The sequence below is a fragment of the Antrostomus carolinensis genome, unplaced genomic scaffold (assembly GCF_000700745.2).
Source record: "Antrostomus carolinensis isolate BGI_N321 unplaced genomic scaffold, ASM70074v2 scaffold8175, whole genome shotgun sequence".
NCBI classification, from domain to species: domain Eukaryota; kingdom Metazoa; phylum Chordata; class Aves; order Caprimulgiformes; family Caprimulgidae; genus Antrostomus; species Antrostomus carolinensis.
In genome coordinates, this window is record NW_010315680.1 from 64482 (window position 1) to 89010 (window position 24529).

The 24529-nt window shown below is 39.0% G+C and overlaps 1 protein-coding gene across 1 annotated transcript in view; it reads left to right on the forward strand.

Moving 5' to 3' along the window:
* The window catches only part of PAN3 (poly(A) specific ribonuclease subunit PAN3), a 76963-nt gene extending 61057 nt beyond the window's left edge, over nt 1-15906 (forward strand). Inside the window, exons 17-21 of the mRNA XM_010168017.2 lie at nt 5172-5311; nt 6103-6232; nt 9043-9107; nt 9826-9964; nt 12960-15906. Of these exons, the coding sequence (XP_010166319.2) occupies nt 5172-5311; nt 6103-6232; nt 9043-9107; nt 9826-9964; nt 12960-13100 (615 nt within the window). The 3' untranslated portion in view covers nt 13101-15906. The remainder of the gene's footprint in view (nt 1-5171; nt 5312-6102; nt 6233-9042; nt 9108-9825; nt 9965-12959) is intronic.
* Nucleotides 15907-24529: the final 8623 nt, after the last annotated feature.

Consider the following 24529-nt stretch of genomic DNA (forward strand, 5'->3'; position numbering starts at 1 on the left):
CAGCACACCCTGTGTGTAGTGGGAGTAAAAGACTACAGTAAGGAGTTTTAATTAATTTATTTTCATTAATTGAGCTTATTCACTGTGAGAAAATTACTCATTCAGAGTCTTCCAGTAATAAATGAAATGTTTGAACTTTGGCCAGGCAGAAAGTGGCTTATTGGAGACCATGTCCTAGAACATAGCAACTTTTTTTTTTTGTGAATGGTACAGTAAAGCAGTTTTCACTGTACTTTGAGTACATCAAAGGATTTCCCCCCCACTCAGCTACTTATCAATGGGCTTTTGGTAATCATTTAGTGGAAAACAGCTGAGAGAAAATAGGAGGGAATACATGCCTTCTTTAAAAAAAATCTAAATACTTATTTAAATTGACTTTAACTGCAGCTGGGAAAGAGATCCTCCTGAGATATTGTAACATTCAAGTAATTTTAGAGCAAAACGTTTAATGTACTTGGAGGTACAAATCTAAAAATACTTCCAGGTACATGAATGTGTCAAAAGTATTTACCACCATAGCAGCCCAGCCTTTGGCAATGTAACTTGCTTGGTAATGCCTTATTTTGTTTAGGGGGGATGTTTTTGCATGTTTTATACATTGTTAGTGTCCGAATTGTTCAAGTATCACTGCTAAACCAGAAAAGACGAACTCTTAAATACATAGCTTGGAAGATCTAAACCGGATTTAGAAAATACAGTATTGCCTTCTTTTTTGTCACTTCCTCTAGAAGGGCCAGGCTTTCACTATCCATTTTGTTCCTTCAGAGATTCTGGACTGAGTTCATTCCTTGAAATTCAGGAGTCATTTATCATCGTCTACCTTTGTTTGCCCTAGCCAGATAAAATTACAAAATAACAGCTGCTGCTTGTCCTTTTTCCTCTCGATCCATGACCCAGTTCCTGAATTCCTCCGGGACTCCTGTGGCTGTTAAAAATGTAGGTTATCTCTTGGTTTACTGCCCAGCTAATATGCATTTCCTTGTTGCTGTCTTCAGTGGAGGAAGGTATTTTTGTTAGCATTTGTCACTTTCTGGCTATTTCCCATTGTTAATATAGATAGGAAAGAGTTTGTCCAGAACAGCAAGGGGCTATGTAAAAGGAATGCAGTTGTTCTTTATAATCTGAGCTAAACATGTTAATTTATATGATCATTTAAGAGTTAAAGAAAGGCAACGATAAGAGAAGATAAAAAGAAGTAAATGAAATATGAATGGCCACTTGTATAAAAAACGAGGTGTTAACCCTATATAAATTGCAGCACATCACTTTCCACACCCCAGTCCTTAAGTCTTGAGTCAGTCAGTTATAAGATACAGATGGGAAAACTGAATGGTGATGTAGGAAACAGTAGAAAGGTTTAATAAACATTTCTGTGTTTAGAATGAAATGAAGATGACTCCTCTCCATATGCAATGAAGAGAAAACAGAAGTTTGTTTGATTTAATGAGGGCTATAAGGTTACATTTGCTCAATGTAAATATTTTTAATTTAGCAAACCAAAATAACTTACACATACACTTCCCCAAAGCTGAAGAAATTAGCTGAAGAGTCATCTAAAATATTAACGTTGACTTAAAAAAAAAAAAGGTAAGTAAAAAAATCTAGGAATCTAGGAACTTGGAGGGACTTCTAAGTGCAATTCCAGAACTTAAAAAGTTAAGTGAATGCACAGAACTGTAGAGTGAATGAGCTGATACTGATCCAAGCAAAGCAGTAGAACAGGATAAACAAAAAAAAGTAATGTCAGTTTCAAAGAGTTTATGGAAAATGGATCTTGTCAAAAAAATAAGATTTATTTTACTAGCTTACATGTCTGACTGATGAAGCCAAGTGAATAAAATGCTGAGTTATCTCCAGGGCATATGACATAGTAGCACATACCTTTTTAATATTAAAAAAAAATATGCAGAAGGAGAAGGGTACCTATTCAATTAACTTCTAGATTACTGACATATTTGAAATTCATTTGATAACAGGAAGACATTAATGAAAAGGGCTGTTTCTGAGTTTATCTTCTAGGGGGGCTATTTCTATCAATGAACTAGATTATGGTAATAAAATCTTTACTGGCAAAAGCTTTGAGAAGATAAAAAGGTTGATACAGGTTAGTTATGAATTGAATTGATAATTAAATGGTCATCAGTTGCATGCAGGGTACATTTTTGAACAAACAACAGCCTGTACTTAAAAGGTGTAAAGCTTTTCCTTGAAGTTGAGAATAAACATATGACTTTATACAGTCACTGTTGATAGTTACCATAGCAAAAGTCTTCTGGCAGGTCTGTGGCAAAAGGAACTGGTGTGATCCATAGATACATGCAAAGCATGATATGGAGTATAAACAGGGAAGTGATTGTACCTAATGTTGATCTGTATCTTCACCAGCAAGGCTGCTGCAGGAATACAGCATTTATTTCTGATGTCCCTGCTCCAAGGGGGTCTAGTTGCTCTTGTGTGCCTCCTTTAACCTTGCTCTGCCTGGAAGCAGGAAGAGCTGAATCTGTTGTCATTTTCAGAGGAGGTTAGGGCTTAATAGACATATGTGGATTGCTTCCTCCGAGAAAGGATGGTGTACCTCAGCCTCTGCGAAGTTGTGTACCCTGTCTGCATGGATAGAGCTGGTCAGTGGATGCTAGGTTTGTCCCTTCTGAAATAGGAATCTGACTTTCATAAATCCTGGTCTTTGAGTCCCTTTCAACTTGAGCTACTGATTTCCCCATCACACAGGAAAATTACTGCCTGTCTTTGTGCATTTGTAAAACTTCAAACATTGGGCATTGTAATAACATTTTCTTTCGTGGTTTCCGCTGTCAGTGAATAATGAGGCGCCTCCAGAGAGCAATTCAGCTTGCTCAAAATCTGAATTGTCCTGCAGAATTACAGATATCTTAAATCAATCAGATTCATAACTGAATTGCTTGTGAAGTTTAAGTTCCTAAAATTAGTGGGATGAATCCAAGCCACTTTTGCTGTGTGTTTGGTGCTGCGTTGGTGTGTTGTATCATGTCTGCCAGTTTTTCTGTTGGATGTAATCTGCAAAACAAAAATCAAGGTTGCAAGTCACATGCTTAAAAAACCAAAAGCCTGAATTTAGATGCTAATGTAAGACTCTTTCTTAACCATTTTTACAATCTAATGCAATCTGTATTATGAAAACACCTATGTAAAGGAAGACTACGTTTTCATAGGGTCTTGCCCAAAGCTGTTTATTTTTGGTGTCTCAGGGTTGTGTGATGACAGAGAATTTATGGAGGATACATCCTGATGAATTACTAAATGTTAGAAGGTATTAAGTCAGGGACTGCAGAAAGAAGAAAGATTGTGGTTAATACGAATACTTACATATTTCTTTTAAGTCTTTTAGAGAAAAAAAAAATAATAAAAATGCTGTTGTGCCAGGTGACATATGTCTCTGTATAGATATTGCATCAGCAAGATTCCTCTGTTTAGTACTATAGCAGTGTCCTGTGCTTCTCAAATTGAGCACTTGGTAGTAGAAGCAACTGGGTTTGCACCAAAATGGGGTTGTTTGCTCTGGCTCATTTCTCTTTACCAAAGTACAAAGGAATGCTGATACTTAGGAATTCCTGGTTCCTTAGGAAATCGAGTCTAGCAAATGCCAGTCTTATCTCCTTCTCCACCACTTTGTCCTCCTCATTTCTGTCTTGTTTTCTACATCCTGTTTCTGTCCTCATTAATAACACGAGTACTCTGCTTTTTAATTTCTGCCATGTTGCATATCCATGTTTAAATTTTGCTGTTTCATCATACTTGATATGGAAACAGCAGGGACATTGAGACACCTGGAAAGGTTTTCTTTACTCTGTCCCTCACCACCTGGGAGATGTGGCTATAGGGAAAGCTCTGCTCAGCTCCTGCAGCCAGAGGCAGCAAACACGGTTACCCTCTGGGTGGAAGAGCTGTGAGGAGCTTGTGGCGTGTTCACCATCACAGCACTTTTCTCAAGCTGCCAAATTCTAAACAGAACTTCTAATGTTGCAGCACCTGCCAAATTTTCAGCCTTTCTTACAGAAATGACTGAAGGTGTATTCCTTGTATGACTCTGTTCTCTGCTAAACAGCATAGCCTTGCTCTAGACTATGGAGCTGACATTCTCAATAATTAGTAGTTTTCACTTTTTTACTTTTGCAAAAATATCTTATTTTCTCAGAAAAAAACTCAGGAAAACAAATTTTTATCTCTAGCTGACTCTTACATTCAGTCTGAAGCAGGCAAACAGCATGGAAAGCTGCAGGTATTTCAAGTTGTGTGCAGCTGAAAGACTTTCCATAGAAAGAATCAGGCAGCTTTTGCTATGAATGTCATTGTCTGCTACTAAATTATGTTCCTGTTTTTAGAGGTGGGCTTTCAAATCTCATATAGCTTTTCAAAATAGTTTCTGGTGGCTGTCTATTAAAATCAGCAGAATTTTCTCTTGCGGCAAAGCCACCTGTTTGCAGCATTTGTCTTGTAAGAGTAGTTCTACTTTTAAGGGAAGTGTTTAGTTATGCTAAGGATTTCTTCATAAAATGTGATGCTGCTCAGTTTGTCGCCCTTACAGGCATATTCCTGTCTGGTTATTTCAGACAGTTCATATTTTTTCACACTGGCCATCAGAGATTAAAATCTTTGAGCTCTTTGTTGAAACAGAAACATCATTTGCTGGAATCCAGTGTGGAATTCCAGCAAATTGGAACTGGATGGCCAGTGTGAAAAGATGTAAGTCTAGACAATGCTGTTTCTGTTTAAAGAAATAATCTTTGGGTATTTCTGCATCTCATATTGAGAATAGTTGCTCTATTTAACACCAACTCCTTGATTTCTCAGGAGCGAGCAGGTGGGTGGTTAGGACAACCTCTTTGTAGAGCTACTGCACAAGGGTTCTCTCTGGTACTGTCCTTAAGCTTAAAATAGGTAAAATTTAAATAGGTAAATACAGTGCCTAGAAATTGCCAGGTATCAGGACAGAAAATCAGGATAGACTTTCCTCTGTACATTTTAATTACTGTTAACTTGAACAGTCATATTGAACTATGATTTCAGTAGCACTTATTTTAGTTGCTTAAATTCTTCTAAGGTTATTGAAGAACTGTCTCTTTTTAAACACCATCTAGTATCGTAGATAACATTGATCTATACTAAGAATCTTATCTCTGTGTTTTCCCTGTTAGCAAGCAGATCTGATCTCCCTGGGGAAAGTTGTGTTGGCTTTGGCTTGCAATTCTTTATCAGGAATTCAGAGAGAGAATTTGCAGAAAGCAATGGAACTGGTGACAATCAACTATTCCTCTGATCTGAAGAATCTGATTTTGTAAGTTTGGTTAATAAATCCTTTAAAGGAAATTACTAATTTATTTTTTTTAAACATACAAGTAAAAATGTCAAATGATATTTCTAGATGCAAGTAAGATTACAGATAGAACTACTGTCTTTGAGTTGTCTGCACAGTCAGTTTGTTTGTATAATGTGTATTTTCATGGTGTATCTAATAAAATCAGTGTCCTTTCTTTACAAAGTGCTATTAAAGCTCCTAATAAGAGCTAGGAGCTTAAACAAGCAATTTAAGTTGTCTTCAGTACTGGGCTTTATTGCCTATTATCTACCAAAGCAATATGTTAGTCTTATCTTACAGTTTCAGAAGGTATTGAAAAATAGGCACTTTTTTGACCAAAGAGCTGACTGCTAGTTTTTCTTGGCTGCATTTTATTTTGCGTTGTTCTTTAGTATAGTCAGCCTTTCTCCTCTTGCAGCCTAAAAGGGAAATGAAGAAATCTCTGCCCCCTCCCTCATTTGAAAAACAATTGTATTACAATCTGAGTCTTCACATCTTCTCTCTTTTGAGTACATTCTTACTGTTTGAGTGGGTGAACTATGCAGTTCCATGAAAGTACACTCCTGTCTTGTATAAATAACTGACTAGATTTATATATGTTAGTTAACACACATTTTCTCTGTTAATAATCTTTTTTAAGAAATGCTGCAATTGTAAACTTTGTGTATTAAATAGATATCAGGGTCTAATAGTTATAAAATCTTAATAGGATGATCTCTCTGGCGTTTGCAGCATGTTTAATCTTTTTGGGGGTGGGCATGTTTTGGCAGGTATTTGCTGACTGACCAAAACAGGCTTCGCAGTGTAAATGATATCATGCCTATGATTGGTGCACGATTCTATACTCAGTTGGATGCTGCTCAAATGCGAAATGATGTTATAGAGGAAGACCTTGCAAAGGTAAATAATTCATTAATTCCTACAGGAAGACCTATAGTCAGTATTCCTACAGCTGTACTTTAAAAGGGAATGTTTTCTACTGGTTTTTTTTTTTCCTTTTATTTGTTTAGTGACCTAAGTAATCTGCCTGCAGACTTGAGAGCTCTGAGCTCCAGATATTGAAAGTCCAAAAGCTCCAAGAACCAGTAGTTTTAGGATGTCCTCAGCTGGGCTTTAACTGAAGTAACATCTTCATGTCCAGCCACCAGTCTTGGGGAAAAGATGTTCTTTATACAATGATTAAAAAGTAGTATTCTGAGTAAATAAGGCCATGTATGTCATCACACACTAGATAATGTAGCTTTGTGGTAGAGGTTATGCAGCAAATGTCTTTAAATTCTTCGATAGATTTGGATTCCAGTGTCCCTTTACTTATCTCATACATTTTCCTTTCCAAATGAATGCTAGGTCATGGAGGTAAAGGCTGCCATCCTCAGTTTCCCTGAAGTGTGCACCTCTTGCTGTGGCTGGCTGGTTAGTCTTTCAAGTTCAGTCAAGGTATCAGGTGCGAGCTACAAAGGAAATAAGTACTTTGCCACATGTTAGTGTGTATTTGTTCAACAGGAAAGGGTGTCTGCTCATCAGAAGCCGCTGATCACAGGATTTCTAACAAGACTGAGATACATTACAGAAGGCTTTCATGACACTAAAGATAAATGTGGGACAGGATATTAAGTTTTGAAGGATTCAGTCAAGTTGTGTGACTCCTTTCTGTTATATGCCCTCATTGAGAAATTTTTAAAGAGGCAGTAGACCAATGGTTGGGATTCTAATGGACTGGTTCTCTTAATTTCTCCACCACTGACTTGTTTGGAAAAGAGTTTTTCCATCCTTAGTGAAAGATGCTGAAATCTATCCAAAGCAGAGAGCGGTAGAAGAGCAAGGTGGTATCTACTTTGGATGCAGAGCTCTAGATGATGGGTGCCCACTCTATCAGAGTCAACTACTACCCCTGTTCTGAAGATAAATTTAAGATAATTTATTGTTAAGGTGGCCCAATGTACCTGTGTAAATTTAGGCAGGTGGACCTTTTCTGATAACAAAGATGGATATTGTCCTGTAATCAGCATTAAGCAGTCTGCATTTTCAGACAGGCTGTTTGTAGCAGTTGCTTATCACTGGCAGGTGAGCAGTCTAGCCTGGTACCATCTCTTCATTATTGCCCCAAAGCAGATGCTTAGGGGAGAGTATTAGAACAGAACTAGCATGTGTATTTTCCCTTGTATTCTCCAAGCACACAGTCATCTGTAGCTTAGGGGCTTCTGATGCTGGGATTGGTTTGTATGTGGTTAATAAACTTGTTGAAGCCATGAATATTTTGTTACTCCTGTAACATTTCACAGAGCACTGACCCCATTACACTATCTCTTTCCTTGCTCACCTTAATATTCCCATCATCTGTATGTCACAACATTCAAAGCCTCAGTTTTTCAAGTCCTCTAATCCACTCTGTAGAAGAGCTTCCTGCCTTACAGGCTACCAAGCCTGCAGAGAGGCCACCTGGAGACTTAGTGCTAATGTTGTTCCTCAGCTGTGTCACTGTTGACTGGGAATCTGCAAGGCAGTGACATTCACACAGGTGTGGTTTTGGCTTTTGTGTATTTGGCCATAAAAAAAAATAATACTTGGAGGTTGTACAGACCTCTGCTAGCTGGAGAAGGTAAGTCTTACCTGTCAGTCTATAGATGTAGCTACTGTTGTGCTACAAGCTGTTCTGCTATGTGTTTTTAGACTGATAGAAGTCGTGCAACTCATAGGTAGTCTAGCTATTATCACCTTGACCTACTTTATTTACCCAGCTGTAGACAGTAATCTACTCCAGACTAAATTAATTTGAAATCAATATGATCATGCATGGAATGAGACGCAGCTTAGTGTGAGTAATATTTGAGATCAGAGCCATTGAAGAATATGAATAGAGAATCTTTTTCCTGCCAGCTTTGAGCAGGTTTTAATTAAACAAAAGATTAACCCACAGCGTAATGTAAGCTAGGATGTACTCCTTTTACTCTACCCTAACTGATGAGGGAAAATGTATGAAATTAATTTTTCAGTTGCATATTCTAAGCATATATAATTCTAATGTTCGGTCTTTTGTGTGAGCTTGTTCTCATTGCTTTATCTCTGTCATTGATGGCATTTGTACTGTTTAAAGACTTAAATTCTAGCTTTTTTTGGAAAAACTTGTCTCAAAATTGCATTTGGTATCAATTGTGATTTGAATGTTAGTCTGATATTATTGTTGCTAAATATTTACTAATAATGGCCTACAAAGCATTTCTGAAAAATCTACTAACTATGTTACTTCTCATCTTTACCTGAAATAAGGTATTATACTGTATACTTCTACAGATCTTGATAACTGTGTGTGTGTGTGTGTGTGTGTATATATATATTAACATATTCTTCTTGTTTAACTTACTGTATTTTAGCATATCTGTAAGTACAGACTGGCAAGAGACTAGACTTCTATTTCCACAAAGAAATGGATTATTGCATGATCCAGTTCCTGTTGGGGCAGCAAGGGGTTGTTAGTTGTTAAATCTCCATGTTATAGTTTGAATATGAAGTGCTAAAATGAACAGTGGGTTACCGATATACAATATAATGCATTAATGATCTCTTTCTGGAACAAATTATACTCTTTTCTTTGAGTAAAGAAATCATTGTAATTAATAATGCTTTATTTGCATTACTACTGTATATCATTTGTGAATAAGTGTTTTAATTTTATGTTTAAGAAATTTAATAACCTCTTCCTTGTTTCCTAGGAGGTGCAAAACGGAAGGTTGTTTAGGCTTCTAGCAAAATTGGGAACAATCAATGAGAGGCCAGAGTAAGAAATACTTATTTTCATGGTGTAGAGTGTATAAAACCTAGTTTGCAATGCAAGCTTTCTTCCCTCATAAATTTAAGCTAAACATTTTCCTTGTATTTGCCTCTGAAGAAATGAGTATTTAAGAATCCTTGAGGAAAATAAGATAAGCAACTTTGATCCAAATTTTAAATAAAGGTTAAGGGAAGACTACAAACAGATATACCAGAGTTGCTTCATTTTTTTAGTATGGTTTCTTTTAGCAGTGTCTTGTGAGTGACAATAGGTTTTGAGGAAATCTGTAGCTTGCTTTAACTGTAGCAAATGGTGTAGATACAGGTTTTAAGCCATTTAATTTTCAGCTTGTTTTTCATCAACTACTACATAAAAATGAAGTGTTGTGATAGTTTTCCATCCTACTGAATGGACTTGGAGTTGTGTTTGTGATGCTGGTTTCTAACGTTTACATGTTCAACTTGTTGAAGATAACTCTTGCTTTCTTCCATTACTTTTCTGTGGCCCTTGGCAGGCATTAGCTTTGGGTACTTCAGCAACTGAGAAACTCTGAATATGTTCTGCTTGTTGCAAGGGGGAGACTGTAATGTAGTTGCAAATTATAACAGGCTAGCTCAGCAGAGCAGTAAGATTATTCAATTTAGATTGAAGAGTCATATGTATATGTGAGTTTTGCTTTTTCTTAACTTTCTGAGCTTCAATATGAACCTTTGTTTTACACCAGGTTTCAGAAGGACCCAACATGGTCAGAAACTGGAGACAGATACTTACTAAAGCTCTTTCGAGATCACCTTTTCCATCAGGTGACAGAAGCGGGTACTCCTTGGATTGACCTCAGTCACATTATCTCATGTCTTAACAAGGTACACTGTACTTGGGTTAGCTTTTAAAAATTTGTTTGGGTTAACTTCATTTAAAATAATATTCCACTTCAAGTTGGCATTGGCAGATTAATTCTGGTGATTTAACTGATGGTTATTTTCCCCCTGTTTTGGATGAAAATGTATTTACTAAGCTAATATTCAAACATTTATGGATATTTAAAATAAACTTAGTATATTAATATTCAAACATGGAATTTGGTAATATAGCATGAGATACAGTATTAACTTTTCATCCTAGAATGTACTGAATACTGCGGATAAGCAACGCTGGTCCCTTTATGCTACTCTGGTCTTTCAACACAGCATAAAGGATCCATAAAACCCCTTTAACGGGGGGAGGTTTCTGCTGATATAGTTATCACAGAGGTAGTCATAAGGCAAGAGGATCCATTCCTAAACTGTGCTGACCAGAGTAGGAGACAGGAGGGAAACTGCAATAGAAATTTGTGCAAAATCCTTACTGTCTAGGACGGTGCTGGAAAGTTTCTGTGACTTAAAATGTTAAGTCCACTTCTGGTAACTTCCCTAGCCTCTCCAGCCCTTCTTTTTCCAAGGTTGATTTAACAAAGCTATTTGCAGTTTTCCAAGAGCTGCACCACTAGCAAAATTTTAGCTGAGCACTCTCATGATTAATAGCAGGAGACATGTGAGAGACCACAAGATCTTCAGTAGTTGCAGAATTTGTCTTACTCCATAAATTAAAGTATGTGAGCTGATTATGTTTTTATTGACAGATCAGCTTTCAACTTATGTTACATTGTTTTGCCAAACTTCAGTAATTCATGAGAGACTTAAGATGCCACTTTTTTTTTGTGTAACTGCTTGGTCATTCCACTCACTCTGTAGAGAAGGGTGATGCAGACACTGACAATATACAGTTTCAATGGCTAGTATTTTCTTTTCTAGGGTTGGGATAGCCAACTTTCTCTTCCAGAAGAAAATTACTATATGCAGATCCTTTGACATGTAACAACTGACTTTACAGTTAAATCTTTTTCTAAATTGTCAGGCCTTTTAATCTCCTATTAGACCACTGCTGTGCATTTCTTTAACCTCCTTTTTATCTTTCTGGTTCGTGTCTGTAATCACTTTAAAAAGGACATTAAAGGGATTGAGGCTAAATCAAAAAGAAAGCATGTTGATATTCAAATAGGCAGTGAAATGCCATCATGATTTGAAAGCAGTGACCCGTACAGTACTGTAGCAAGAGGGGACAGTCCTGAATTCGTAGGTCAGGTAAGAGACGGTGTCAAAGAATGCCTTGTTCTATGAATGTTCATGGCTTACTTTTTTAAAAACAGAGGCTCTTCTCTTCTGTGGTTGTGGGCTCAGCACACAGAAAATGTAAGGCTTATGGAACTCTACTTTGGAAATACACTCTAAAAAACACTTCTGAAACTGTAGTGTGTACTAGTAGAAGTGGCTATTTGGGCTTTTCTGCTACACTCCAAAAGCATTCCTTTTGAATTAAAATTACTCTATCGTTTTCTCAAAAAATAATATTTTTAAAAAATATATATTTTTTTCAATGTGATGTTTTGGAGATCTTTTCAGCTGAGATACTGATTTATTCCTCCACAGGGAGAGAAAGCAAGCCATAAATACTGATGTTCTAGTTAGTTGTGTGGCTTTCTTAATACAGGTCTTCCACATCCTATATTCATTAAGATAATTCACTGATTTCTTGTATGATGCTAATTGGAACAGTAGACAATATTTCACAAACAACTTAATTGTGATGATATTTTGTAATGCATGTTGGAATAGACTGGTGATTTTATACTACTCTACAAGAATTAAAAGCTAATTTACTTGCTTTTGTCCTTCTGAAGCTATTCACAGAGCAGGAACTTTAAATTGGGGAGGTTTCAGCTTTTAAGTCTATGCTCAGAACATTATTTTAGAAGACAAATGCAAGAAATTTCTAACTTCCTGTGTTGCTCCAGACATCAGCTAGTGGAACATCTCAGTGACAAATTTAATTGTTCTTCTGCTATTCAGTACATTTTAATACATTTATTTAATCCTGCTGGGGTTGTATTTCCAAAGATTGTCTCAGTAGTGTCATATACCACTTGTCTCTGCCCCACCTTCTGTATCAGAACAAGAAATTCTGTAGTGTCAAGTATTTGGAAATATCAATATATTGACTAAAACAGAGCTACAAAAGTTTTGCATTATGAAAAAATCTGACAATTCTCCCATGATGAATATTTCTTGCAAAGTGAGGAGAACATAAGATATAATGTTGGAGGGGACTTCAGCGTGTAAAGTAGGTATGATAGTCCTCTGTTCCAATTTAGGGTTTAGTGGTAGGTACATCTCTAAAGTACCTAGTGTAACAGAATAAAACACAAAAATGAATGTAGAACAGACTTTAACCCCAAATTATCTGTTTGTTTCTGGATTATAACTAGGTTTTGGGGTTTTTTTTAGTTCCTAAACTGTAGTGGTTCATTTCATCCCTTACTAGTTTGTTTCCAGTACCGATAAAAACACGAGGTTTGGGTTTCTACTGGTTTTCAGACTACATGGGACTGATCCATCCATTATTTCATTTTAGAGTGGGCAAGAAGTAATTTACCTACCCTTCATGGAGGCTTGTGGATCTTATGCGCAAATGTAATGTCAGACGTGATTTTGTTCATCAGGAGCCATATGGGAATTTTGCTAGGCTTTCTGCACATGCGAAGATAGCATTGCAGGATTATTAGCTTTATGAAAAGGGAAGAAAACAATGGTAACCTAGTCCAAAGGTCTGGAATGTCCATCAGGTTAAGACCAAAATGTCTCGATTTTTTGGCAAGCATGTTGTTGTGGTGCGATTCAGATTGTTCCTTTCTATGGTGTTAGCAGATTTGAACTGCACCACAACAATGTACTTGCCAAGAAATTGATTGCTTTTGTTATTGGGGAAATGTTTTGCCATTTCTTTCACACTTCTTTTATTTTATCTTTTGCATTCTTGTTACAGTTAGATGCTGGTGTGCCAGAAAAAATAAGCCTCATTTCCAGAGATGAGAAGAGTGTACTTGTGGTAACTTACAGCGATTTAAAACGCTGCTTTGAAAATACTTTTCAAGAACTGATTGCAGCCGCAAATGGTCAGTTGTAGTATTTGCTGAAAGCATGCAGGACATTGCTGAGGAACTTAACCAATAGCAAATTGCACTACAGCTGAATTGTTGTTGTCATCTCATTTCACATTTGGGAAACAAACAGGAGATGAGCAAAGCTGCTTGCACTTCAGTCAGGTACACTGTTACTTGAAGGGAAGAATGTTTCACTTATCCTAGAGCTAAGGCTGCCATTGGAGGCTTTATCTGTGAAGAATTTATTTTAGATTAAGGAACACATCAGGTGCATGATGTTCCTGCTTTTATTTTTTCCACTTGTATATGCACTAATTTTAATTTTTTTAAGACTTTTCTGATCTCTGAAGTTTTGCCACATTGTATACTTAAGGGAAACTCTTTGCAAGGACGTTTCTGGGATACATTTTTGTCACTGAGGATATAGCAAAATTTATTCATTTTTTATATAATTTGCACCCAGAATAGCATAAAGGACCAGGTAAATAATTTAATAGAAATTGCGTTCTCTTAATGACCGTTTAGTTTGTAACCTCTCTAAAAGTGTGTTGTATGCAAGCTCTGTATGCCACCCACTGTTAGCTCAAAGAAATGTGAGAAGATGAAACTTTTTAAAACCAGTCAAGTGAAGTATTGGTGAATTGACAAAAAAGGAAAGTCAGTCCCCTGTCATTTGATTTAAACTTTGTCTAAGCGAAGTGACGAAAATAGCGTAATGGGAAACATCTATAATTTAAGGAGCATATCAAACTTGCTCTAAACACAACCAGCGCCTTTTAAAAACTGTTTGTACGTTCTCCTGCTAGTCAGAAGCATTTACATTTATGCAATTTTTTTAATAGATTTTTTTTTTTAAAGAAATTGTTTAAATGCCTGAAGTTTCAGGAGTGTATTACTTTAGGTTATTTACAGTATAATTTTTGTATAAAGTTCTGTTCTTTGAACCACAGCTTTATTATGGTACGCTACACTGGATACAGATACAAAGACACTGTTAAAAGAAGATTAACTAAACACAGCAGTTGTCTGGCATCAAGAGCTTTTCAAGTTTTACAGCCTGAATCTGGAGGGATAATGATCTGCTGTGCCTTTGCAGTCACTGCTTAGCCCAAAGTAATATTACTTTTGATAGTACTCAACACATGAATATTCCTGAAGTAATTCAGTCTCTCAAAAGTCTGGAATTTTCCTCCTCAATTACCTTTCTAATATTTGGACATGCAGTTGTCTCCAAACTTGGGTATTCATGGGATTTCTAGTTAAACACCTATACTTTGATACTGAAGACTGCCAAATATGTAGGAATTTCTTTTCTTAAAGCAGTAGTGAAGACTGTATCTATCCTTTCCCAGCACTGAATGTTTTAATAGCACTGGGTGCTCACCATGAAGAAAATGTGGAAACTCAAAAGGTCAGGACAGACTCTAAGCACTTGCAACTGATGTTACTGACATCAATTTTAATAATTCTCAATATTTGTAGTTTTCAGAGAAGTTTTTAATATTTCTCTGTCCACTTTTATAAGCTTTAAAATGATTCTCCGCCTTGAGATTTGCATCAAGAAAAAAGCAACTCTCTTCACATCGAAAGCTTTGAAGACTAGGGACATGCTTTACACATTTTAGACAATGTGGATTCAGCCACATTAGGTAGCATCAGTTGTTGAGTTTAAAAATTGAATATTGCATTTGATCGAATGAATTTTAAGAGGAACATAATGTTTAATATTCAAACGCTTGCAGTTGCCAGAATGTTCTTTTTAATATAAAAGGAACAGGAACTTTGAAAAGTGAACATGCAAAACAGTCTTTTATCATTAGCTCATGTATTTGAGAAAGAGCAGCTGTCTTTTATATGTTTTTTGACAAATCATATTGTAATTCTTTTGTACAAAAAAGAAGTACTTGTATTCTAGAAGAAATATGAAATGCTTAATTTATAAGCGGGCTGAGGTTTTTTCCAGTATTGTTTTCTTTGAAAATGAAAGGGGATCATCTGTTCAGTTGTGGGGTTTGGGAACCTTTGAAAATTTAATTTGTGGACCAATATTTTGTGAAAGTGTAAGGCGGGGGTAAAATAGGGCTTGAATTCTCATCCTTTTTAGACCAGCAAACCACCCTCTGCAAGACATGTCTAAATTGCAAACCTGTGTGTATTTGCATAATGTCAGTTTGCTTCAGCCCCTAGTAACCTCAGGACTTGGTTTAAAAATAAAAAGGTAGACAGCTAATAAGTTTTCGTATGTAATGTCAGCCAGAAAATATTTGGTGTCAGGTAATTCATAAAATAAAAAAAAAAAGTCTTGTTTTCTATTTATTTCCTTTGGTCCGTATTTGGGAATGATTTGAACAGTCTGAAGTTCAGCTTGGGTGTTTTTTTGGGGAGAGCCCTTCTACCCCATTTTAATTCCTTTTAGAAGGTTGTCCTGAAGTTGCAGTTTGATCCATTCATAGGAAGAACTGTGTATCTGTATTTGAAAAGAAGAGCCACCAGGATGTGCCCTCCCAAATGGGAAATTTAATTCTGAACTTCCTATTTTTTACAGCTAAAAGCACAGAAGGGACAACCTTTGAAATCATCTGATGTTGGTCATTTTAATTTTTGTACCTGTTTTAAATTCTGTTGTTGTATTTACTATATTGTAAATATTTTGTTGAGGGTACCTATGTATTTTTGATTTGCCCTTGTTTCAGTAATTCAGGTGTCAACTGCTTCCCCTAAAAAGCACCAGTATGTTAAGTTCTAATGTCATGATCCCAATATGTGTTACTCATCTTTAATCCTGTTTTCATTCTTCATGTGTACAGCAGTATTTTTAATAAAGAATACCAGAAATAGCGTGGCCTTATTTTGACAATGAAATTCTGAAGTTGGGTACAGGCGTTTTCAATGTTGGTGCTGGAATTGTATTTCATTCTGTCATATTTATTTTGTATTCAGTCTGTCTGCAATGCAGAGTTTAAACAATTATGAGTCACAAAGTGCATTTAGTACTTGCTACTTGTAGTATATCAGATGTCTTTAAACTTATAGATATTGTTGGCTAGAACAGTAGTAATACACATTTCCTTAACTCTCAAATCAAGTCCCATCTGCTTCTGTCAGATCAGGTCTGCTTTACTAGACAAGCCCTAATTTTGGAAACTCTTAAAAAGTAGCCTTGCTCTCATGTTTAACTTTTTTACCTGATAACAAAGTATGTTAATTTATCTGAGAATTCGCACGTGGAGTCATGACAGCTTCATATCCCAGATTTTTTTTAATGTATTGTTAACCAGCAAAGGTGAGATGATCTATAGGTGGGGTAAAATCTCCTGACTGTGCTTATGTAATGTGAAATTTTGTGCAATATATGTGAAATTGTCAATACTCCCTGCATACATTTAACATGGAGTCGTTATCCTTTAAGCTGCAGTTTTAGAGATTTTATTACATAAGCTGCCACAAGCTTGATTGATGCACTTACCTAGTCTCCGGTTTCATTCTTAGTAATGCACAGCAAGAGCTACCCAACTCCTGCAGCAGTAGACGATCCCATTACATTCTGCCTCCCCAGAGAAAGTTTAATCTCCCCTTCCTTCCAGTGCTTGTGTGTAATTTATCTGCAGTGTGGCTTGGAGATCCCCTCAGATCCTAAAATGCTGTGTAGCAGAGAGCACTCAACTGAACGTCTCTGTGGAGGCAGCATCCCCAGCTTCTGATGCATGGGGTGGGGATGTGGAGATTCTCTGAAGAAGAGAAAGTATCTACTAGGCCTCAGGTGCTAACTCATGTCAGTTGGTTCAGAACAGGCTTTTCTGGGGACACCTTACCTCTGTCTGTGGTCCTTTTGATCTTCTAACTGCAGAAGTACCCGAGTGTGGGGGACAGTTGAATGGATGTTTGTCAGTGGGTTGCTTTTTGTTCCCTCACCATGAAACCTTGTCTCTCCCAGAGGCAGAGTTGAATATTTTGCCTCTAGACAGCAGTAAGCACTTCTTAAATATGCTGAATCAAGGGGATGTCACTCACACAGGGAACAAAACTGGCCCATGGGATGGATTGTTTGCCAGATGTGTTAGTGCTGCTCAGCACCGAATCATCTGCTGCAGCAGTCTCTGACACCGGATTAACTCCTTTGGCAGAACTCTGGATTCTTTCAAAAGCAAACTTTATTATATGAATTTAGCAGGCAAATACATTATCTGAAGATAGAAAATGCAAGACAAAAATAAGAGTTATTCACATCTGAAGAAACTTAGGGGGTTCGTATAAAAGTAATCTTTGTAGTCCAGTTTTCTTAAATATTTATGCACAAAGAGCATATTTATATATTTACACTGTGCAAACACTTCCTTTGAGATGCATCATCCCATAACTATTTTTTGCTCAGTTGGAGTTAAGAAACAGTTCTTAAACTTTCCTTTTGTTTTGATCAAGATCACATATACTTCACCAGCAAGAGACAGTGCAATAGATACTTAAAACTGATGATCTCTTGGCCAGGAAGATCTAGAATTGATACTTAGCTTAGAAGTAGTGATACATATTTCTTTTTCTTGAATATCCAAGAACATACATAAAAGGTCATTTGCCTTCAGGTCTGTTAGTGGGTTAAATTCATAGCTCTTAAGCTGAGTTTTAAGAGTTCAGAACCATATTAAATGCAGCATTTTAGTTAATATATATTTGTATTGGACCATGAGAAGCTGAGATTGGGGGGCGGTTGTTGATTTGGAAGGTGTCGGCATTACTGTGTTAAATAGCCAACTCATTTTAATATTGCATTCAGAGGTGAAAGGGGATGGTGCATCCTTACATTTCTCAAACAAAGAACATTCATGCCCTTTCTGAGATGCTATACAAAAGTCTGTTGTAAAGGAATGATACATTTTTATTGCTGTACATATATACTGGTAACTAACCTGGAGATTCAACTGTCTTCATAGAAAAGCTGCCCCAGCTTTCCAAGGAGATTGTCTTCTCATTTCTAACTAACCTTTTCAAACTCTCTAGCAATCAATTTGTTTAAAGTATATGCAGTTTAGTAACCAATAGAATCAGTGCAGTGTTAGAAGGTCCATGAGATTTCATGGACAGAGCTTGGCTTTAACCTATCTAGCTTGTGGTTTGGTTCCAGTGTGTGTGTGTTGGCATACTGACAAAGTGCAAAACTTCAAGAATATTTACTTGATTTCAGCAGGCTTGTCCAAACTGAATTGATCTGTCTTCCCTGTTATTGCAGCCCCGGCTTTGATCTCAGTTCTCCTCTGTCCTTGCCAACTGTGTTTTGCAACACATTTGAAATTCTTGCCTTGTGAGACTCCTTAGTGCATTTGCCATCTGAAGCAGTAAGAGCCATGTAATGCCCTGTCCCCAGCTAGCTAATTCAGCTTCCCCAGAGCATTAGCCTTCCCTCAAGTTTCTCAAAGTGGAGTTTTCACTACAAACCATAAAGCATGGTCTGTTTCTTGTTTCTCTCTTCTTGGAGAGTCCTTTATTTTCTAGCAGTGCACAGGCCCCAGCAATAGGCTGCAAATTCAGCTGGTGCCTGACATGGGGGCTCTCCTCAGTGGGACACTGGTGCTGCACCTGGGGCTGAGCAGAGGTTGGGTGACTGGAGCATGAAATACCATCCTGCTGCCAGGAGCCAAACAGCAAACTGTTTCTCTGCAGTGATGACCATTCAGGTTTTCAGAAGCACAGGGCAATTTTAATGGCAGCTGTTCATGTTCAGCATCGGGAAAGTCAAGGCCTAAGCATTAGTATTTTGCTATATTTTGTATATGCTTGTTGCTGTCTGTAGAAAAGCACATCACTGAGATTAAGCCAATTATATCTTTTTAAATTTTAAGATAATTAAAACTATTTGGGTCCAAGTTTTTAAACTGACAGTGTTTCAGAAGAACCTTTTTTGGATTAAATGCATATGTAAATTTTGGCCTAGAAGTACTTAAATGGGTGGCTGAGAATAAAGGACCACAGAGTTGTAGTCTGGAGGGGGAGAATGGCATGCTTTCATTTTCTCCAGGGCCATGTTACCATATGTATATCTTCTCTTGGAGTCACTGAGCTGGTCACAACTGAAACCGCAGAAGCTTCTTGGCTTGGTTGTTCCAGAAAGCACCGACTCCTTGCTCCTGCTGGCACCTTTCACACTGTAACAGAGCAGCATCACTGTTAGCATGTTTAATGTGCACGGGCGTTTGTTTTAATGACTTGAGCAAAGCCACATCACAAGAAGCAGCTTTGTTTATTCTCAGATGATGGGAACAGCATTGATGCAGATGGATTGCTCAATGGGAGAGCGGGAGGGAGGGCTGAAAGAGCCCTCCTGTGTTTCCCTCCAGTCCCCTTCTGAGCAGAGATGCTGTGACTGAACATCTCTGCTTCTGTTCATTTTAAGGATTAAGAGTCTTGGTGCTTACAGGGAATATTTGATTGCTCAGCCTAAGCTCTATTGCTCGTTTGTGGCAGGTGCTGGGGAGTGAAACTTCATTGCAGGGCAAAGCAGTATGGAATGTGGCATCTGTGCTGCTGCGGGGCTGTGGATCCCCATAAAGTCCCCATGCTTAAATGTTCTTCCTAAGAGAACTGGGGGTTTTTTGAGCGGGAAGAGTAAAATAATTGAAAGGTCTCAAGCTTTGGGGCAAAAGGAGAAAGCTACAGTGTAGGTGTTCTTAAAGCCTAATGCTGGAATGAATTTTTAAGATAAATGGCTGATGTTTGTGACAAAGGACACAAGGTCTGGGTATCTCCTCTCTTAGACTCCTCTCAGCAGCAGACATGAACTGCTCGTTGGAATTAAGAGTTTTCTTGTCTCACAAAGGACCGGTTATCCTGTAGGCTGCCTTTTATAAGATGCCTTTTATGAGAGAGGTTTAATGTTACCTCAGCTGACCCACTCTTTAAGCCACTAATTGCTTTGCAGTGCTTTCTCACCTGTGTTCAGAGAGCACAGTGCTTAAAAGGGCTCTTTCAATAATGAAGAAAGTTAAGGCAAAGAAAATTTTCACACCATTCAACTTAGATACTAAAGATTTATCTCTAGACAAAGAACAAGCCAGAGCATTTTCCATCATTGATTACTTGTGAAATTGTAATGTAAACATACGTTGGACTGCAGTGCCTAAAATTAGATTCCCTCCCTTGTATTTTTATAAGTTCATGGATACTCTTCCCCTCTCTATTTATAAGGTCAGGAACATTGGCAGCCCTAGTCTTGAACTCTAGAGAAGACAGTCAGAACATCTGTTGAGGGTTTCAGAGCCCAGGGTTTTGCTTTTCATTTTAATTTGCACTGTTAGATCTTTAAGTGAAGCATGGAACCCGTAGCACAGGGCATTTCCTAATTAAGAAATGGAGAAGTAACGATTTCTCTTAGATTTCATAGTTTCTTGAATCTTTAACTCACAAGCCCGTGTGCTTTTTATGGAGTGTGGTCTCTGTCTTCTGTCCTACTGCGGGAAATTGGAGGGTCCTCCCAAGAAGACCACCCCATTACATTTGTAGAATGGACAGAGTTCATGAGGTTGAGCCCTCCTGATGAGAACTGCAGATGCATCTCATATTTTTATATCACATCTGTTGGCAGATAGACAAGTAGTTGCCTTGCCATAAATTCCATAACTGTGACAAGGTTAGTCACAGCCTCAACTGACTTTTTGTGATGGGTTTAAAGATAAACACTTCTGTGATTTACATTGTAATTGTGAGTCTTGGGGAGCAGTGGGCTGGCAAAAGTGCAGCGTACATGTGAAGTTTTGAGCCTTAAAATCATCATGCTTTGATACTTTCATTCATCAATTGTTAGGCTTATTCATCCTGAGAATTTTCTTGTAAGCTAGACTTGGCTTCTACTTTAATTAATAAAGCTTTATACTAGTAGAGCTGCACCTATTCATTTTTCCTTGAGTGCACTGCTGTACCTGGGCATATGCTCCCAGAGAGAGCTTTGAGGGAACCCGTGGGGTTTTGGCATCCATAGTCAGGCTTCATTTTGAGACTGAGCAGTCAGGAAAGGCTTCTCTAGTTGTGGACCATCTCCTTTCCACTCTTGTAATGTAAATTAGAAACTGTCTAGTTGGTTTTTAATTGCGATCATTTGTTGGAGGAAATGGCTGCTGCTTTCCTGACAGATTCAAGAACTGAGTGAGGTTAGAGGCTGGCTGCAGCTCACAAGTGGTGGAGTTCTCAACCATTTTTCAGGTTTAGCAATTTGCTTTGACTCAGAGTTTTGCTTCAGCCAAAGATTTTGGCTTACTTGAGTAGGGCTTTTTCACCAATACTGAAAAGCCAGAAGAGAGTTGCAGTTGGGATCCTTTGCACTTGCAAAGGAGCAGAGCTTAGAAGGTTGTTTTCTCTACCCCCAAACCTTTCTGTTGGGATCTTGTTACCTGAGGCCTTACACGAGTAAAGACTTCTGTCTTTCTGTGCTGTTCACAGTATCACTTATTTTCATCTCAGTGGCAATAGCAAGTCCAAGACATGCAGCAACCATTTCTGTTTTGCTCCTGGCCACCACCTGGGCCTGAGGGTCTCCCCAGGGTTTGAGGTGATGCTTTCCTATAGTGAAACCAAGGGTGAGCTTTGCATGTTGATGCCTTTCCCTCCACAGCAGTGGAAGCTCAAGGGGAGGGGAATTACCTGGGTCAGTGGGGAACCCCTGCATTGTCAGGTGAGCTGACTCCCTGTTCTGCTTTCCCCAGGGCCTGGCTCGTGGGTTGTCACACTGGTAAGCACCAGTTGGTAAGCACCAGTGCATTCACTGGCTCTCTCCTGGAGTCAGCTGATAAGTTTCCTCTGAAACAAACCCTGGGTGCACTTCTGGGGACAGGTAGGATGGACTGGGTTTGGCTCTTTCCACCCTACACAGTCCTTCAGCAAGGTTGTGACAGACATGGCCCTGCCAAATCTGAATCCTCTTATGCTACGTTCCAGGGCACAGACATGCCCTTGTGCTGGTCTGAAAGCATCACCCCACCTGGCTGGCTCGCATGTGATTTGAGATGCTTCGAACTGAGAAGAAAACACGTCAGCACCTGCAGCCTCAGCTCAGGACCCACCCGCTGGTGCGAGTGCATTTGTTTGCATCTGTGTCCTAAACTGCAGCATTGAGGTGTACAGTGGAATGGTAAGTGGTCTGGGAGCAGTTAGGTGTCACACTGAAGGTGATCTTGATGTAAGCTGCTGCTAAGAACGGGGTGAGCCCTTCCTCATCCTGGTGCTGGCACCAGCTGCCCGGATGGTGAGCTCCTGCTCCCTCAGAACCTATTCTGGGTCTGCTGTTCTGATAATCCAGGGACATGAACCAGCTCTCTGCAAGGCAAACCAGGCAGAAATGTCGGCACAAGAGAGGGGGCAGGACCACAGAGAAGGACGCTTGAGATGCAGGGGAAGAAGCAGAACTATGCATCTGATCAGATCAGTTTATGTGTGTCAAACCTCTCCAGGCTCTACCTTTCTACTACTACTTTCGGGGGTATTTATTGACTGCTCCAATTTAGCCTAAGAAGCTACCACTTTTAGGAGTGTCTGCAGATTAAAGGGTCACTGTGCATTCACATACGTGAGTGCTCTTTGGCATAGCGCTACAGTACTGCTTGTTTAGCTTGCAGACCAGATGACCTTGTATGTCCTCAGCCAACTGCTCTGTTTCCCTGAGGATTTACGTTCTAGCAGCCACTGTTGAGTTCAATTTTTTTTCCCACCCAAGCATTCCTTTTCCTTCTGCAGCTGAAAATGCTCGTTATTGCATTCCAGGGAGATGCTTAGGGCACACTCCATGTATTCCATGCTACGCAAAGAAAAAGGCATTTCATAAATTTCATTTGGGGAGGTTGCCATGTTGCCTCTGTGGCTGTCAGCAGCCTTCAGGAATGTCACATTTACACAAAGAAAAAAATGAGTTAAACCACTTCTAGGAAAGATTGCATCCTTTGGAGCCCTCTAATACCCCCAGGCATTCCAAACTCTGTGATACCTGGCTCCTCAAAAGAGAGTATGGAAACCTGTCTCAATAAAATCAAAGTACTGTAAAATTGCTCACAAGCCTCTTTTCTGGAACGTGAGTGGTCAAATGTGAGCAGGAGAAAGGGTTTTCCAACACTTGTTTGGAGCGGCTTGAATCATCTTGGCTTTGCTACGCATGAGCAGCGTGTTTACCTCACACACCGCGTGTGAGTGTGCACGCTCTCGTACATGTATTTCTGTGTGTTTAACCAACGCCCTCTTAGTCACTGGAATTTTTATTGAAGTGAGTCCTCTCTGCCTTGACCGCATGTTTCAGCCCAGTCCAATTGTTCATTGAGACAATACTACACCTCCCAGCCTGCCCAGCTGCAAGTCGCTGACAAGTTCGGCACAGGCAGGATGGCGGGTTGGCCTTGACCTCCTGCCAGCGTAAGATGAACGATGGGTTGGGTCTGGGCAGTCCCTGGGCTGGCTGAGAGCAGTGAGCAGAGACCAGCCGCAGACACTGCGAGCTTCGCAGCGGCTGGGAACTGAGACACCACTGGCACTGAGAAAATAAACATTTCCCATTTACAGAGAGTTCATGTCAGTGCAACACGTTTCTTAGAGCAGCCCTAGTTCCCTGCTTGGGCAGCTGTCAGGAATTAGGTGGAGGAAGGTGGCCAATATATTAAAGTGCTTAAAGGCAGGAAGAGAAGTGAGGCCCTCACATCCATCTATTGTAAAGTTGCCACTTTAGCATCCTGAGCCCATGGGTGTTAAATGGGCCGTGCTTAGCTGAGTCATGGAAAAGAAGGGCAAAAACAAGCATGGAGAGCCTTGTCCCAGCTGGGTTGCCCTTGGGGACTTGCAGAAACAACTGCAAATCCTTCATAGCCACACGTTCCTCCTCACCCCCTGCCAAGGGCTCATTTCCTATAGCTGCCTACCTCTACCTTGGTTTACTGCTCTGTGGCACTCGCTCGTCCAGCCTGGCATCAAGTTGGGGGTCAGGCTGATCAACAGAGTGCTAATAAACCGTATTGGCCATGTGTATTGAAGGGGTTGAGGATTATTTGTTTCCTCAAAGGCGTATGGAGGGTTAGGTGTGGGAGATGATTGACTCAACTGAGCAGCACACACCCAGCAAGAGTGTTTGCAGGGACTGGGGACACCTCAGCTACTTTCACTAGGCCTGATTTAGCACAAGGACCTTGAGTCCTCATTTGCCCTATAAATGTGAAGGAAAAGGGTGAAATATAAAATACAGACCCAAAAAGCGTCCATTTCTGCTTGCTGCCTGTCCACGTGAAGCGTTTCAGTTCTTCTGGAGCCAGCACCATCCCACTGTCTGCTTGGTAGTCCTTGAGGAAAAAAAGAAAGACGTAACCCTGTTAGGTGTTAACTGTAGAAAGTTACTTTTACAATGGGCTCAATTACTCTTTGGTCTGATTTTCAGCATTGTTTTGGTTGTTTATGCTCTGAGAGCTCTAGGAGAGACATACTCTGTGCTGCTGGAGAT